Source organism: Abramis brama (assembly GCF_963993115.1).
Source record: "Abramis brama genome assembly, chromosome: 23".
In the NCBI taxonomy this organism is placed as follows: Eukaryota; Metazoa; Chordata; class Actinopteri; order Cypriniformes; family Leuciscidae; genus Abramis; species Abramis brama.
The window spans coordinates 23,298,983-23,318,765 of NC_139985.1; the positions used below are offsets into that span (position 1 = coordinate 23,298,983).

The following is a 19,783-nucleotide window of genomic DNA, read 5'->3' on the forward strand; positions in this document are numbered from 1 at the left end:
ATTATTGTATTATTTACACATATGTTAATGAGAAACACAAAAGGTACTCATTTTACAGAATGTCTCAGCATCAACCTTTTGTAAAAGGCTCAATTCCAAGGCACAAAGTAAAACTTAACAACACCAGCTTTCCGACCTTTAGATTAATCTTGTTCTTGGGAATGTTTCTTTGTCTGGGTGTCTACCTCAAAGCATTTTTTAAACTACAACAGGATACAGTTCATTTAGTAGGACTAGCAAGAACAAACCTCCCTGTGAGTAACAGAATCTGCTGCACATTTTCAGCCATCGATCTTTGAGATGACATCACTGATACACTCTCTGCTGAAGAACGACTGCAACATCTGCTGTGACGGCCACACAAATGGGAACTGTCCTAATTTATATGGCAAGAAACTGAGGATTGCTTAGCTAGTCTTTTAATACTAACTTTGAGAATGAAGCTATTCAAAAGCCAACTTTCATGTTATATTTGTTGTTATATTAATAGTTCACCATTTTTTTTTTTTTTTTTTACTCACAGTCACATCATTAATAAAATATATTATTTTTATGTATATATACTGTATATTAGTGCTGTCAAATCGATTAATCACAATTAATCGCATCTAACATAAATGTTTGTGTTTACATAATATATAAGCCTAATAATAATACTTTTATTTCTCCATTATTTTTAATTCAATTAAAATGATGTTCACAATGCTTCAAGGGATTGTAGTTCTTTCCCTCACTAAAGCCATTAAGCAGCCAACACAGTCTTGTACCAAAAGCATTTTTGCTTCAAATCAAAGTTTGTAGTGTTCACCTTGTAGTTGATTGGCTTGGTGCATGGGTTATAACTCTTTAATGAAGAATTTTTGGTAACACTTTATTTTACAGTGTCATTGTTACATATGTTACATGTAATTACTGTAGTGATAACTATAAATTATGCATAATTACATGTAATTAACCCTAAACCAAACCCTCATCCTAACCCTAACCCTAACCCTATAGTAAGTACATGCAGTTAATTAGTATTACTCAGTACTTAATTAAGTACTGTAAGAACTTAATTAAGTAACTTTGCAACTACATGTCAACTAACTCTCATTAGAGTATTAGTAGACTGTAGTAGACTGTTAGGCTATGGTTAGGTGTTATGGTTCTCGTTAGTAGAATAAGTTGACTTGTAGTTGGCAAATTACTTATAGTCAGTAGAATGTCAGTTGGGGGAGCATCAAAATAATGTGTTAGCAGATATTAAGCATACAGTCTACAAATACTCTAATGACAGTTAGTTGACGTGTAGTTGTAAAGTTACTTATAGTTAGTAGAATGTCTAAAGTGGACTATCAAAATAAAGTGTTACCCTTAAATGTATAATTATACTGTAATACTGATAACTTAAAATAAAGTGTAACAATTATTATTATTATTATTTTTTTTTTATATCCCTATGGGAACAAATGTATGGAAAAAAATACTCCTGAAAGGATCCAGGCACTCTTTGTCATATAAGTTTTAAATAACATGAAGGTGGGTTAATAGCAACATCATTTTCTTTTTGGGGTGAATTATCCATGTCATTGTTAAAATGACTTCAGTTCCAGTAAGTGAAAGAGAGACCTGTTATCTAAAGTCAACATGGGAGAGACAGTCTGTGTGATCAGCGTCACCACTCTACCGCCATCTTGAATTTAGATCAGCGATGATGATGATCAGAGATTCAGGAGTAAAACAGAAGAAAGGAGATGAGTAACAGTGATGCATCTTTTCATCTTTGTTTTCAAAGATCCGAGACTAGAACATCTCAGAGGCGAATCCATAACCCCATCTCTCTCCTTCATCCATCAGTCTGATCGAATCTTTCAGACTCGAAACAAAAGCAAGAGAAGTGAAACAAAGATGGTTATAATAGGGGCCTGCATCTCGTCACGATATCACCCCCTCAAGATCTCCTAAACAACCACATTACAGAGAAACAGTCCTAGGAGCGCCAGAGAGCCGAATCGTAAATATATTTCACAGCACAATTCTGTTTAGATTTGATATGCGCTTTAACAAGAAGATAAGGTGTAAGGTCTGATTTCAGTGGGTCTGCTGTGACCTCCTGCTGCTGTACCCATCATTTCACCAACCAGCTTGACACCAAACAAGATAAGAGAGAGCCAGAGCCAGAGACACAACACACAGAGACTCATGTGGGCTGCATCCACTGAAAACCTGCAAACACTCAGGAACGTGTAATAAGAGATGGTCTTCATCACTGTCAATTTAAGCAATGCATAGTTGTCTTCTCAGCTGAAACTGTCCATGAAAGAGCAGGCATTTCCCTCTAATGCCATCAGTGTTGAGGAAGCAACTTTTGAAACTGCAGCTTGCCAAGCTGCAAATAATTTGAAGTACTTCAATTTGCAGTCAAGCTTCTCCTAAATAAGTAGTTATTCACAGCTAACAAAACGTAACTCACTACACTGAACCTGCTTATTATCTACCAGCATATATTGACGGAATATATATTCACTGAAAAACCAGCAATTGTTGTTGATTTGCTGATAATTTGTTATGATACAACTTTGACTTGAATAAAACTGGATAAATGAAATGTTATTACATGAAGAACAATTTTAATTTACCTGAAAAAATGCTGCAGTTTCGGTTGTCTAAAAATGTAAGGTCTTCTGCATAAATGCTTAAAATAACATGTGTTGACCATTTTTATTTATGCAATGTTTATCTTTCACAAACCAATGAGGACGATATGTTTGGACTACTAGTCAGTATCAAACTGCAACTTTGAGAAACTTATACTTCAATAAGATCTTCTGTAAACTATGGAAGCTTCTTTCCGCAACAGAATCAAACATTTTAAAAGATAATTGTGACTTTTTATCTCACAATTGCGAGTTTACATCTCATGCATATAAACTTACAATAACAAGTTAAAAAGTTAACATCTCACAATTCTGACTTTATAACTCACAACTGCGACTTTACATCTCATGCATATAAACTTATAATAACAAGTTAAAAAGTTAACATCTCACAATTCTGACTTTATAACTCACAACTGCGACTTTATATCACACAATTTTAATACTCAGTTGTGAGTTCATATCACGCAATTCAGACTTTTTTTTTAAGCAATTGCAAGTTTATATCTCGCAATTCTGAAAAAAAGAGTCTGAATTGCCAGATGTGAACTCGCAATTGTGAGAAAAAAAAGTCAGAATTGTGAGATAAAAAGTTGCAATTACCTTTATTATTTTTTATTCTGTGGCGAAAACAAGCTTCCAAAGGAAACTGTCAAAACTACCTTGTCGTTTTTCTTTAAATGGCATTTGTAGTATTTTTACCACAAAAACAAAAGCAGACCAAACTGCAACATTTGTGGAACGTTTTAGTTTAGGCTTAAAATAACATAGGATAGGAAACATTACCACAGTGTTTTAACAGCTTTAATAAAAAAGCCCTGAACTAATATAGGAAAACAGCTATCACTATCACATGACTTTGTTTGTACAAGTTTGTACTGCTGCCTATTTTAGTTAGGTGTTCCCCAACTGAATGCCACACGAAGAATTTCAGGCCTTCCTTATGTTAATCTGCTTTATGCACCTGATTAGGGCTAAATGCAAAACAATGCAAATGAACTGACAACATGAAGGAGTTTCAGTCACTTTCTCATCAGATTCATCACCCACACCCACAAGTCTATTATCCCGAAACCATGCTGCAAGCTCACTAACACTAACAGAGACCAATAACACAATGTTTTGTATCATCCAGACCTTGCGGGAAGAACAGGAAACAAAGTAACATGTGACTGGCCCTGTTTGATTTTTGCATGACAAACACCAATCAGGAGGCAGCTGTGATGAGGCTTAATCCATTAAAACCAGCGTCTCCTCCCGGTTAAATCCTAATGAGGATTTAAAGAGCTCGGCTACAGGGGGCCGTCGGACAACAGACACACCTTGCTGAGCAGTCTGCCCCCGACCCACTATTCTCCTTTCTTATCATACAGATCAGGAGGAGGGCTGATGAAAGACGGTGAAGACGAATGCGGGCATATTGACCCCCCGGCCGCTCGGCATTATGGGAAGTCTGATCCCTCAGTCTGATAGAAAACCCCTGGGTAAGAGGAAAAACAAAAAGCAGGAGACAAGAAGAAGAAAGACACAAAGAGAGCTGTGTAGTCTGAGGTATAAAACCGAAAACAAAGGAATCCGAGATCTGGATCCAAGATCTTAATAAAGAAGCTTAATACGGGCGAATTCAGATATATTGATATTGACGGAACGTCGATATGAACAAAAAGCCACAGGGCTGAGGCTGAGGGGAATTGGCTTTAGCCGCTCAAAGATAATCAGTTTCGCTAGTTTAAATGTTTCCTTGCAAAGTGTAACTGCACAGATGGGATTTTGAGGCATGTGAAAGGCTTGTCCACACTTGTCCGTCTCTAAAGAGAATGGCGCTTTTTCACAGCAGGATCCACATAATTTAATCAGACCCTTCAGAAAGAAACAAATCTGTGACGAATCTTGCACTGGGTAGAATGAGTCAGTTGCTGATTCCAAAATACATGACAACATTTTTTGTTAGTATTGTAATCCATTATATTACACATTTAAAGTAATGTAATTTGACTACTTTTAGATTACTTTTGGATTACTTTTGACCTAACTCAATTATCACATTGATTTGAATAGGATAGTCTTGTACCGTATTGATATAACATACAAAGAAAAAGAAAATATATTTTATTCTTTATCAACAACATGAAGTGCATTAAATATTACATTACGTTGTCGGCACCGATAGCCTCGTGGGCAGCGCACCAACAGTGCTGTTGTGCTTCGGGCGATCCGAGTTTAAATTCCAGCTCGTGGACCTTTCCCGATCTCGCTTCCTGTCCACTCTATACTATCCTTTCACAATAAAGGCAAAAATCACCAAAAGTAAATCTTTAAAAAATAAATAAAAAAAATACATTACGTCAGGGTTTCTCTGGGGGATTGTGAGTTTAATGAAAAGCTTGATTAAATAAAAAATAAATAAATAAATAAAATAAAATAAAAATAACTACTAAAAACTAAAGTAAAATATAAAATAAATACTTACTAAAGATTAAAAATGTATGTTCACCTGCGTGTCAAGTGACCATTATACATCAGATTACAGTGAATTTAATTTAATTATTATTATTGGCTTAGTTGTATTATTGACCTATCTTATTGACTTAAATCTCAGGGGGTAATTCAAGTAAGTATATTAGGTCAAAGAGGTTCAGCTGCCAAAAAAAAAAAAAAAAAAAAAAAAAGGGGAATCCCTATTATGAGACTAACATGTAATCTTGTAATCAATAAAAACGTAAGTCTGATTACAAGTATTTTAATATGTAATATAGTCAAATTACAAGTACTTAATTTTTGGAAACTGATTCCGTAGTACAGATTACATGTAATCAGTTGCAACCCAGCACTGTATTTATACCAGCCTAAACTGGTCTACAAGACTGGCTGAGCTGGTTAGGCTAGTCTATTTTGATGATTCAATAAGAGGTTTGGGCACTTCTCAACTGGCCATGCTTCGGAACCAGCAAAGACCAGCAAAATCCCTTAGGCAGTTTTTTTTTTGAGCAGGGTTAACATTACCAAAATGGATCTAGATCCCGGATCAAGAAAAAACAATTAGAAAATAGCTAGTTCTATTATTTTTGTTTCACTTACATTCCCGGGAATAGACATAAAATCACAATACAAAACACATTTTTCCGTAAAATACTTGCTTGACACATGAAGAGACAAATGCACAACCCCGTCAATCAAAGAACCTGGAAAGATCAGCTCTAATTCTGTCTGTGTGTGAGTTCAGAGAGACCAACAGCCCAGAGACATGTAGAAAAGGACAGAAGATGAGAGAGAGACGGGGTTGGGGGAAAGACCGGGAGAGTGAGACAGCTAGACAGAAACAACTCGACAAACCTTGATATGAGCATTTCCACAAAAAACAACAACAACAACAAAAACTAGAACAACCAGCCTTCATTTCTCATGATGCAACACAAAACTTATATTTGTGGACTCACACAAGCACACACATATATATATATATAACTGCCATTCTAGATGTCCCTGTGACATATTTTTACTGTTAATCAGCAGACATTCAACTGAGGTGTTTAAAGAGTCGAGATAGACAGCTCATTTCAGTCAGAGAGACAGATGGCTCATTTCTGCCAGAAAGACAGACGGCTCGTTTCAGACAGAGAGACAGACAGCTCATTTCAGTCAGAGTTTGAAGGCAAGAGGGACAGCAGCTGTCCAAATAAGGGGCCCATTTGTGGTGGAAAATGTGATTTTTAGGTTACACTTAAATATGGAAGAGTGTTAACCTTTGGGAGATGATTCAAATGTAACAAGGATTTGTAGAATTGTGGTAGGTGATATGACCAAAATTCATGGTATAAGTAATTTCATAACGCGGTTACTGTGCATATATATTTTTGTACCTATGTTTTTGTTTTTGTTATTTTGGAAATTTTTTGAATATATTGGGAGTATTTTAAAGATGAGATTATCTGATAATGTTCTTTTTTAGAACTTAGAACGAAAATCAACAAATTATTTAAACCAATTGTTTCACATTACGTAACATTACTAAAAACTTAAAATAATAGTAGTAGTAGTAGTAGTAGTAATAAGAATAATAAAAGGATGGTTTTGTAAAATTATACAGTAAAGCATGCAGATAGACAGTTGTGCAGATATAGAGTGTTGGCACATTTCGAACATTATGCGGTGTATATCGTTCAGCTCTTGCCAATGGTGAGAGTTTTCATCCCAAACATTTTCATGTGCTTTGGAGACATGCAAATGACCTACAGCCCTGTATTTATGCATATCGTGTTTCGAATCCGAAAAAAAAAAAAAAAAAATCAATAGGGAAGACCTTTACATATCTAAAAAGACTGACCAAATCTCCAATTCTGAGTTAAAAAGTGCAGTTGAAATGGAGGCATCATAGGTCAAGATTCCAATTGGCTTCCACGAAAAAAAGAACATTATGAAAGGAAACTATTCACTCGAAGAAAAACTGGGTTATATATTTGCCTAATAGAGGTAGGTGAACGTTAGCTCTTCGTAAATCAAAAGTTCAATCTTTAATTCTATTTTGTCAAAAGGCTACAGCCGCCAAGAATGCTGTTAATTCTTAAATGTGTGATTTGCCTGTCTGGAAGTCACACAGAAGCTGTTCTGATATGAATTAAGATGGAAATTAAGTGTTTTTATGAATACAGGCGGGTGGCCACCGGTCGAGGCCATGGTTCCCTGCTATTCCTTCTGAATGAGCCCAAGGCAGCAGGACACGGACGGATATTATTCAGTCCTTTCCATAATTAAAAAAAAAGAACGGCTCATATTACTCACAATCCTTACCGGCAAATTGTCTAGACATATGAAGCAAAGCTTTCTTTCAGTACTGCTTAGCCCCATCGTGAAATAAGCCAGTGACAGTGTGTTCAAAGAAAACTGTAATTGCTGGTAAATAATGATGCTAATTTATCAGACAATAAACCTGCACCACATTACTGTACATGAATGAGTCAATATGAGTCCTGTTGTATTTTATAGTAAGTACAAAAAAAAAGCCTTTACCCAAAAAATGCAGACACAAATGCTTGGTCAAAATTTCACTTTCATTTTTACAAAACTATGGCAGTGAGAATGCAACAATTCTTATTAATCATGTTCTGACACTGAAATTGAGATTGTGTAAAAGTGTCTGCATTCACACATGTGATTGAAACATAAAGATCTATTAGCTGAGGAAAGACAACGACAAAGAATTTTTTTACATTATTAATAATGCAAGATAGTTGGTCATTCTCAGTGTTATTAAAGAATCATTATGCATATTATATAACATGTAGTTTCAATGTGTTTTCAGGCCTTTAAAATCCATCCCTATTATGACATTTCCTTCAGTTTTAAGGTTTATCATAAAATGACTCACTCTTGTAAAGCAGTAATATCGCTACGATTATCAAATAAGCATTAGGAGCTCAGACTAATATAGCATTCAGCATATACAACTCTGATTCATTTCTATAAGAGCACAATGCCACATTTCATGGCATTCAATGGCAGACATACTATCAATAAAACGGCTCCACAATACTTCATCACTGCTTTGCGTTTCAGCTTCATAAAATACCAGAAAATGTAGTTTGAGAAGATGCACGGAATACAAATGAGTTACATCCGAACTTATAGATGGCGTTCGGCCCACGAAATGAAATCAGAAAGATGAGATCTGAAGTTTCTAGGATATACTCGAGAGAAACAGGGAGCAAACCCTCAAGCAATCAATCTTTCAAAGTTTCTGCACAAGCAGAAACTTCCAGCCATGGCTATGGCAGTAACCCATTTAATTCAATTATAAAAATGCATTAAAAAGATATTACGGCAGGGACAGAGTGTAATGAGGCGTGTTTACTTGAGGATATTGTTTATAATGAGCAGTTGTAGGGTTTAGGCCTATAGTTAGAATAGGACATGAGAGTAAACAGACGGAGATGAGATGAGGGAAAACTCGGAAACACTGTATGGTCTTTCTTTTAATTTAACCAAAAAGAAAACGAAGGCAAGCTCTGTGTTAATGCACACAGCTTCCCAAGAACCTCAGGCTATCTGTCTGGAAGGAAACAGTCATTATTTATCTGAGCTATCAGAAATAGTGTCTGTCAAACATCCACCTCATAAAAGAACAAAAAAAAAAAGCACCATAAACACAAGAACAGCATTAAACCAATGACTAATTCGGATGATAACAAGAAAATGTTGCTTTTACGAAAGATTTGTGAAAAAATGTCTTACCGTCAGAACTCTGTACAACCGTCAAGACGAACACCAGGCCACAGAGGACCAAAGACTTCCATTCTGAACATCCCATGCTGGCTCTGACTGGACTTGCCGCTTTCCACATGTCTGGGTCGAAATCACTGTAGTCACAACGATCCAGGAAAGTCACTCTGAGAGATAACCATCATTGACCTCCAAGCCTGCAAGAAAACCACAGTGGACTGTCAGTGTTTGGCTGTCGATGAAGAGCTCCTCCGGCATTAAAACGTCCTCCTTTAAACTGCTCCAGTCTCACTCGCCTCAGTTCCTCCACTGATGTTTTTTTCCAGTAGCAAATTCACACAGATTTCCTCCCAGGTGTAGAAACCATCTATTGGAAGGTGACTGAGACCTGAAAAAGCACCTCCCACATTACAAACAAGCCATTTACCTCAAAGCCAGTCGTTACCGTTTATCTGACTCTCTTCTCCCAAACCTGTTCCGCTACCATCCTTTTTGGAGAGGAAGCAGGTTTCTCATCCACTAAAGCCCCCAGTGCATATTCTCCAGTTAAAGAGAACTCTGTCATATACTGTACAGTATCTCATATTTTGAATGTTTTCCTTCTCTGCATGTTTACACCCTCCACCCGCCTCCCATAAAACACACTCACAGCCTCATGGGAAACATCGTCACTCCAGTAACGAGCCACTTAGGAGCCCATTAAAAACAGTGTGTGCACCCCCCAGGTTTCTCGAAGATACACTAAATATATCTCAGCACCCTTTAATACATTATTGCATTACAGAGCATTTCCTCATGTCTAGTCAAATAAAAAAAAAGTATTGGAATTTTTGCTTCTTGGATTGTCATATGGTTATGAGGTGAGAAAAGTATTCACTGAATAGTACATTTCGGTATGAGTCTGTTTTGCTAGTTTCAGCCTGACGCAGTTATCATTTTCACGTCCTACGTCACGTTGTTTAAATAGCAAATGCATCTGCACCCATTTGTGCGCCCATGGGCGTGCTGGTCTGAAAACAAGGTGTGTTCAGGTGCACTGTTGCTATTGAAATAGACTGCTTTGTTATTTAAAGAGCACGTTAGTAATATGCGCCTATAGGCGGGTCAACAACGCTCGTAAACTTTGTCCAGTAAATGGTCTGCTTGCGCACTTTAACCTTGCACACGAGCAGATCTGTTTTCTCGCTAGAGAAGCGTTCAGTTTTCCGCCATGTAAATAGCGAATCCGCCATGGCGCGAGCGCTTCTGGCTTTTAAAGGGAATGGGAGATTAGACTGTGATTGGTTTATTTCATGTTACGCTCAAAACACACACATTACTCATTAAGAGAATAGGGACAACCCTTTTAGACTATGCACTGACCATTTTTCCCATCGTTAAACTGTGCATCGTAGGCACTATTTATAACTATAAAAATTATATGGTTATACAGTCATGTAAAATGCACGTTAAACTCCCTATAAGATATATACCATCATCAAATTAAATAATATTTTTAATAGAAAGTTTATAATTAATTTTGATATTTAATATATTTAAGCTGGCAAAACACTTAATAGATGATGTTTGTGTTTGGTTCGCATCAAACATTGTGGACACCAACAATACACCTTTCATGGAAAGACTCAAATGATGGGCGTAGCAGCGTTAGCATTAGCATTATCAAAATAACAGTGCGGTACTGTAGAGCCCCAGTAGGTTCTGAAAGAGAGTATATTTTCTCCCTAAAATTCATCTGTGCTGAGATTTTCAGAGGTAAAAAAAAACAAACAAAAAAACTAGCGAAGCCGTGGTGGCGGCTCACAGCAGTTAGCAGTGAGAAAAATAAATGCATAAAGGATGAGGGTTGATCCCTACATAGTCAAAGGGTGTTCGACTAAATCAACGACAACAGCTCCGTACTTTCATATCTTCGTCTCACGCTGTGAGCGGTTAACATGCTGATCAGTCTCCAGAAGCTGAGCCATGGACGAAGGCGGCCCGCCTGACTCTCGCGCTCCTCATTAAACGTGTTGAGGTCTCTCCCCTCCACGGGAGGCCTTATCTCCCTAAGCTGCAGCAAAGACCGCCGATCAACACCTGTTAAGTGCTTCAAACAAATACTGCCGTTCCATCGCTGACGCGGCACAGCGGGAAAGCCTGTTGTCGCCATTATGTGTGTTTTGTATTCGCAAATCAAATTAAAAACTCTAATCATGACAAATTAAGACAGCAACCATCCATCTTCAAAGGATCCAGGCCGGGATGTTTGATACTAGCACTTCCTTTGATTATGGATTATGGCTGCCGTTTTATGCCAAAAGCTTCACTGAATCGTGTTGCTTACGTAGAAACTAGCAAAGCTATACAAGGGCTGTGATCGATGGAGAGGTCTAGACCCAGAAGGCTTTTTCACAGCTGTGTACATCTGCTTCAACAGATCCGCAACACTTAGGGTTCCTCAACAAGACAGTTGCATGAAATAAAAAGAGGAACTTTGAAAGAACATTCCACTTCTCCGGGTGCGAAGAGAGCCGTTAAAATCAGAGCTGAAAGGCCAGTTTGAGATGTTAATGCCAAAACAGAGAAACAAAGGGCAGATGTGTAATTATGCGGCCGTCTTTCTCCCAAGCGGGAGTGAGACCCACCGGAGAATAGAGGAGGAGCCATCCTTTCAGAGGGGTGGGTGTAGGAATAATGCACAAGAGGCAAGGCCGAAGGGGAGGACGGAGGGGGGTTTACAAACTTTACAATGCGAGATTGACAGCTTGCAAGTCTCGCTTGACCTCTGAATTAACCCCCAAGCTTTCAATGAACTACAAAAAGAGCCATGAGATTGATGGTCAAAGAATATGACAAGTGTATAAAAAATGGGCCCATAAACAGGGACACACATTCGCACAATAGAACTCAAACAAACCAATGTTGGGACAAAGCACACAAGCTGACAAGCTAAATATTCATAAAGGGGAATTCGTGAAACATATCTTTTCCAGTTAGATAAGGTGATTTTGTAGTAGTTTTTTTTTTTTTTTTTTTTTTACATTCCATCAGACCGATAATATTTAAGTGTTAACAAATTGCAATCTTCCATTTCATGATATAGCTAAATTGTTATATTGGCATAGATTATATACTCGTAACAGAGTAACAAGGTTGCCAGTTTTACAGTTCAATTTGACAGTGACATTCCAAGGCCATGAAAATACAAGGTGCTGTCTAAAATTTAAAGTCATATTTCTACAAATATTTTTACAGTCATCAGTTGATTATAATAAAAATGCATTGTAACAGGGCATTCCCCATGTAAAATAAGATAAAGTGATAAAAGAAGAGCCTCTACATCCTTAAATCATTCACTTCTTTATTATTATTTGTATAAAATAGAACAATATTAAAGTAACAGAGTTGACACATAACCTGGAGACACTACTTTTTTTTCTAATTGAAAACAATTGAACGAATACAGACCGAATTTGAGCGACCGAATACAGACAAAACATAAGCTTTAATTTAAATATTACTGAATTTTTTTATATCTGGAACATTTAGAATATATTTGGAGAAACAGGGGGGGGGGGGGAAACAAAAACAAAAATAAAACAATTACCCTGCATTTAGAAAAATGTCTAGGAAAGGTATTAACATATTAGGTAACACTTAATTTTACCTTGTGTCCTTGTTACAGATGTTACATGTACATACTATAGTAATAACAGTAAATTATGCTTAATTATATGCAACTAAACCTAAACCAAAACCTAATCCTAATTAATATTACTCTGTACTTAAATATATAATAACTCTGCAAGGACACCTTAAAATAAAGTGTAACCATATATTGGTATTGCAAGTAAATTACTGTTCATTATTTTTTTATGATGGATACAAATGTCACCAGTTTTACAGAATGGCCCATAATAGCAACACATACCCTTTCATGAACATTTGCCAGTGAAGACTTTGTTTTCGATGTTTGCATATTTGTGCTAGAATATCAGGTCAGTGATGACAGTGTCCCATTGAGCCAGAAACACTAGAGGAAATCAATCAGCGGTCCAGGGGTGGGCCAGTTAATGCACAGCAACACATGAGTCATTCTGAACACATCCCATTTGACTCTCCTGTCACACATTCACCTTTGCCATCTGGACGCTGCCGCTTGTGTACATCTTAAAACCAGAGGACAAACATCATAATATCAGGGGTGACGGATATATTAAGGTCAGATGGACGACAATGTCAAACACTAAATGAGCAAATGACAAAAAACTCAAAATGCTATTGTGCAAGCAATGAATGAGGAAACATATGTCATTATGAACTAAATGTAGAGGACAGGAAAAGCAAACGGGATTTTTGCATTCTTTATGAAGCTTGAAAGTTTCGGTCTTCGTTCACTGCAATTAGATGGAAAAGACTGACCAGTGCAATTTCTTAATTTCTCTGTTTTTGCAACACAGAAGAAAGAAAGACATAGTTTGTAACATAAGGGTGATTAAAAATGAGAGATGTTTCAGTTTTAGGTGAACTAATCCGTTAATAGCTCTTAAACCTCTTTCACGAATACAAATGGAACACTGTACTAAAATACAGTGTATCCTGCAGCGCTTTTCAACACTTTGTTGCTATTGAATCTGCATTGATACAGCAAAAGAAATTATGTTTTATCTTTTTTGTTAGTTTGCTGCCTAAATTAAACGTAATCAGAGAGAAAGCCTGGGCAATGTGAAATATTACAAAGACAATCAATAGACAATATAGCTTTCTGTTGTGTTTTGCGCTGATTGTGCACAACAACAAACACGGAGTGTTATGGATAGTCTGACATGCGAAATATAAACTTTAGAGACAGGGCTGTGTTTCTCCTAAGCATTGTGAGCTAAGTTGATCGTGAACAACAGTAAAACAGTCAAAAACCAAACAAAAAACAACTCACGAATCATGAACAAGCTCCATTAAAATGACTAAAGGACTTGTTCATGAAATCATTTATGGTCCGGAATTGGATCAGAATTGAATCATAAAAGAAAACAAAATTGTTCATTTACTTGTGGTTCCTATTCCTGGGTTGATTCCTTACAAGCACAGCTGGCTTCTACACCAGAACTGCAAATGCATCATCTTAACTAGCCATTTAGCTCTGTTTCAGACCTGGAAAAGATACATGAAACCCTGTGTGACAAAACTGCCTCATGACCATGTCAAATCTGAATAACTACTTTAATGAAAGCATGCAGACATGGTAAAAAGGCGTATATAACGCTTTGAGTGGTGGTAAAATACGGTAATCACTCTCCGTGAATGAAATCTCACTCTTTTTAACTTCTTTTCATCCTTCTCTGAAAGAAGATGCTTGTGATCCATTAATCAGAGCAATCAAGGCCTCTATCAAGCCGCCACACAAGCAAGAGACGAGACCTCGACTCAGAACCAGAGAAGAACCAAATTCCTCAGTAAAGCTGGAGCTTCTGGAGAAGCTTCTGGAAATAGATTGAACAGCCCCTTTTTAGTAGAGAATACCGAACACCACATTCATACTCTGCAGGAAGGGGGTAGTTTACTCATCTATTCATTATTCTGATACACACCATTCTAATTCCAACAGTAAATGACATGCACACCGGCGTAATAACGTGCAGAACGCATCCGAAATCCTATTAAAATGGCACGGTGTCTCTCTAAGACGCTTATAATGGGACTCGACTGCTATGAGTAAGGAAGTTTTAATATGGCCTTCATATATTGTTAACAGTAATTTTGATGTTTTAGTGGACAAGGAGTGGATTATCTGAAAATGAAATTTAAAAATGTCATTTCCATTAACTGATAGCGCCAAATTCCTCCTTTCAGGTTGCCGACGATAAGGAGGATTCAGTCCCGTCGTGTTTTCCTGAGAAGCCTCCGTTTTAACGGTAATAGAGTGACATTAATATGGGGAGACGTATAAGAAGGTCAAAAAAAAAATTCTGAGGACCACCATTATACAGGTATCTTACACGGATTGCACCTGCCAATCAGAAGAAAGAAGTCCTTGACACTCCATGTTTCCCCTTCAGCTATGGGGATACGGGAGGGAAACAGACTTTCTTTGGCAGCAAAATGCAGAGAGCACTTCACACGAAAACAGCACACTTTGGAGTTCCATGCCTTTTTAAAAGCATTATCGGCACAAATGTTTGTTTATTTTATTTATTTATTAGAACTATTAGATATATTAGACAATCTATTGTCTAACATAAATAATTTGATCTCCTTTTAAATAACTAAAAATGTAATCCCATTCTGCATGCGACAATGTTATTGTATGATTTTGTCCTTTATGTTGCATTTAATGTAACATTACTTAAAATTGTGACATCTAAGAAATAAACATATATTAGGTCATTTCTAAACATGTAAATAATAATTTACACAATTTGTAGTGCTGATTTGTTGAGCTACACCATTCAACCATGTTAAATACGTTATGTTTTAAATGGTGAAAACGAGGATTTCTTTTTATTTAATATAAATATAAATAGATCAGTAACTACAAACCAAAATTCGGTCATGATTAGTTAGCCCCTACTAATTTAGGCTACATTTCAACCCTGTTTTGGCTGTATTTAAACACATATTTTAGTAACGGGACCGCAAAAAGCATATTTAATATTTAGTTTAGTTTAATATGTAGTACTCTTTTTACTGACTATTTGTTGAAAGGAAGAAAAAAAGTGAAAAATAAATTTAATTTTTAAGGCCTTATTCTGTACATTTTTAATGGAAAGTGACAGCACTGTGTTTTTGCAACAGCTTGGCACAACAAGGAGAGCAAACAGGGAAACAACTTATGTCTTCATGCCACAAAAAGAGAGCCACCCAATGTAAGAGGTCATAAAACATCAGGAGAGACTAGAGACAAAAAAAAAAAAAAGGTTTCTGCTATTCTCAAAGGCTCATCATCTCAGTTTCAACAAAATGCATCAATTGTTAATCCCTGCAAAAGCAATGAAAGCACTGCTGCTGTCAAAAGGGTGCAAATGCACAGGTGGAAATGCATGCATCTCTCTCTCTCTCTCTCTCTCTCTCTCTCTCTCTCTCTCTCTCTCTCTCTCTCTCTCTCTCTCTCTCTCTCTCTCTCTCTCTCTCTCTCTCTCTCTCTCTCTCCCTCTCTCTCTCTCTCTCTCTGTGTGTGTGTGTGTGTGTGTGTGTGTGTGTGTGTGTGTGTGTGTGTGTGTGTACAAAGGGACAGTCACAAACATGTTCTGTCATTCAGTATGATTTGTTCAGATACATTCATACTGACCTCACCTAAGAGCGCTCCAAATAATAATTAATAAATAAATGAACTACCATTTGAATTTTTAAGTATTTAAGTCACTGGATTATTAAATAGAATTGGTTACTGCAACTGTGATATAAAATTATTATTATTTATTTATTTTTTTTTTTTTTGGCGAGGCGGAGCCAAAATGAAAATTTGTTTCAGAGTTACATTTACATTTTGAAAAACAATTACAAAGGCAAAGATTTTTTTTTTTTTTTTAAGGATAATGTGTACCGATGGGGTGCACAATAAAATAAGGAACAAGTATTAAAAAAGTGAATCAAATTTGATTTCATGTCAGCTTTGATAAATATACTCACTCATATGTGTTTTTTATGTGTCTTTCCTTCATTGCCATTTGATTATTGATTATTTAATGCACATACACACACACACACACACACACACACAATCCAACTCGCCTGTCTCTCTCAGACAACAGCAGTTGTGTGAGCGTAACGCCTCCTCTGTCCCTCTATTAAGCACTAGATCATCAATTATTCAGCTCCATCGTGAGCCATTATTCAACAGGATGATTAATTTTTAAGATGGCAGAAGTGAACACAAAACATAAAGTGAGGGGCATTAAAAGAACGTCTTGAATGGGTGACATTAAAAGCGGGGTGGTGCAGAAATCTACCGATGATTGATTTGGGCAGGTTGATTGATTGATTTCTTATGAGAGGAAATTATTTGGAGATGATTCGAGCTCTGATGGTTCACACGCTAGCAGAGATGATTCAGGATTCCTCCACAAACCACAAACTCATTTAATTAATGACCACTTACTTTAATTAAAGTTAACAAGCTAAAACTGGAGATGGGTTTTCTTGGACATGTCAATTCTTAGCAAAAGCCTCACTTAAATCTTCAAAAACACTTTTTGTGTGTGTGTGTGTGTGTGACTTTTCCAGATAAAAGCCAGCATACTGGTGTGAGGGTGAGAACAAGCTCGACAGTAAATCGTTATAAAATCGGCAGACAGATAAGGAGGGCGGAGTTTGTTCCCGGAGAGAAATCAAGTGTCAGGTCTAAATCTCTCCTGACAACGCAACCACCAGTTAAAGCCTCATGCTAAACCTGATGCTACGATGTTGACCTTTTTCAAAGGCGCCATCAAAACGTCAAGGCCATTCACTTTTGATTTCAAATTTGCACCTGTTTTTGCACGTGAAAAAATTATGTTATTAATGCTGTTTTTGCTTGTGAAAAAACAAATGCAAATTGTTACTGTTGCAGAGCCTTCCGCCGGCCGATTTGTGCGTCTTTTGTGTCTGTGTCTATTTGGTTGAAGAGTGAGAAAGCAAAACAGTGTACTGTAGGAAAGAAGTGACTTTCATTTTACGTCCCCACCTCCCACAAGCTCAGTGGAACAGTCGGATGCTTGGCAAAGAGTCACAGAGAGTCGACTCTCTGCCATTTCTGTGGTTAAACAGGACAAACTTGTGGTCCTGTATAGGTTTTGCTTTCAAAATCACCATCTTATTAAGATACTCTCCCTGGTATCTCATTTTATCACAGTTTTGATCATAATGAACTCTATATTACTTCAATCTTCCTCTCAGACCTCTAATAATATTATATATTTTTTTCTATTGGAAGGATGAAGATATTTGACTTGCAAATATAATTGCCTGGCCCATATGTTAAAAATGAGACACTTTCAAGTGTCATATGCACAGCTTCATGGTTTCAAAACTTCTGTAACTGCTTGATGATTATGAAAGAAAAAATTATGTCATTTTAAATCTAGTGAATGGGAGAAATTGTGTGGACAGAAGGAGCCTCGAACTCAGTCTCTTATATGGCTCTGGTTTATTTGTGTGGTGATTCTGTGGTGATATATCTCATTCTGAGCTGGTAGGCTTGAGGCTCAGAAGAAGAAAGCCATGAGAGATTGTGTCTGGATCGTTAGCCTCATTTACATGTGTTAACTAACACTGTGAGCAGAGGAACTGAGACGCAGATGTCCCTACACTAGATTGAGACTGAACTCATTTGACCCCCTACACTTTTTAAACTTTTAAAGGAAGTTGAATGGCTAATCGTCAGTTCTAGATACTGACAGTTTCAGTCGAAACATCGAAAAGGCCAATTTACATGACAAGTTTTTTTCATGTGACTATGCTAATGGTTTTACAGTTATTAATGGATTAATATAAAACTGATAGTTGAGCATTTTGGTATGCAGTTTGGCAACTGTAAACACATAGTTAGGACAATGAAATACATCACTTGTACATTATATTATTCCAAAAATAATACTAGTAATAATTCAATCATGACAACCCTCACAATCATTTTAGCATTTTAATGGTTATGAAAAAAAAAAAAAAAAAAAAAAAAATATATATATATATATATATATATATTCAGCATACTACATTTTCAGTATATATATACTGTATACACTCACATATATGTGTGTATATATATATATACACACAGAGACATTTATATAATATAATATACGATTTGACAGCACTGATTAATAATACATATTTATAGTAATTATTATTACACATCTAAATAATAATAATAAAAACAATAATTACCATGGTGAATTTAGAATATTTCACAGATTAGCACCTAGTTGCTAATGTTACTAAATCAATGCATCTTCTTTATTGTCCATGTCAATGGTTCAGAAATCCCATTTCATTGTCTTTTCTGTACTTTCCCAAAGTTTTGTTGCTGAAATATCTTATTTTGGAGCCCAGACACTTGGTAATAGCTATTCTTGCAGGCTTGTGAAGTGACTTTAGGGCTGTTTGTTATCGGTAGCAAAACTGGCTTCATTTAGAAGCTAGTTAGCAGATCAGAGAATGTAACCACCAGATATGGTGGTTCTGTTTTCACACAGGTTAAATCGACACATAAACACAGTCAAACAGACACAGCTTGGAGTGACTGAAGAGTTTGTATGCTATATTAGCCTGAATGAACGGTATCTTCGCCGTCTTGTGCTCCGCCAGTCCTTCAAGCCCACGCGTAATGCTGTGATGGCAACAATCATGCAGAGAATGTGTGAAATAATATGACACCATGTTTCCTTGCAATTTTCTTCCTGTTTATAGTGTAATAAATGCATGATGGGATTGGGAACAGCAGTTTGCTGGAGGGCCTGAAGCTTGAATTTTATACCAGTTGTGAAATGTTTTCAGGAAAGGTCTCGAAACTGTTGTGAAATGGTTTCTCATCCTCATTTTGTTTATTTACAATTCAACTGTGACAAATTCAATGTCACATAGATGCTGTTATCTATCTCATGTATTTCAAAGGGATTTTTATTTCTTAAATAGAGTGCATAAATATATAGAGTGACAATATATAATGTTGGACATTCAACACCAGCAGGAATACAGGGCTGCTTCTAAGCTCATTTCAGTCAACTAATGTTTTGATTATAAAGTTCCCTCACAGTTACACTTCATTTTTTGGACAATGATGCAATCTGAACAATGATATTCCTCAGAAATTAGCCGGGGTGCATCGGAAAAGCATTCGATAGCATACTGGCGCTAGGATGTGACATTGATGGGTTTCATGTCATATAACTTTTCCTGCAGCGTTTCAAGCAATCCTCAAATGGCTTTTGTGGAGCCAGAATGCTTTTCTTTTGGGAGACATGTCATATAAG

General features: G+C 36.7%; 1 protein-coding gene across 22 annotated transcripts in view; it reads right to left on the reverse strand.

Annotated features, from left to right (window-relative positions):
• The window catches only part of adgrl2a (adhesion G protein-coupled receptor L2a), a 101,538-nt gene that overhangs the window by 69,250 nt on the left and 12,505 nt on the right, over window positions 1-19,783 (reverse strand). For all 22 annotated transcript variants that reach the window (XR_014604400.1, XR_014604401.1, XR_014604402.1 and 19 more), the window contains exon 2: window positions 8,868-9,052. Coding sequence is in view for 13 of the 22 variants with exons in the window: in XM_084101900.1 (XP_083958026.1) it covers window positions 8,868-8,976 (109 nt within the window). In the remaining 9 variants the exon portion in view is untranslated. The remainder of the gene's footprint in view (window positions 1-8,867; window positions 9,053-19,783) is intronic.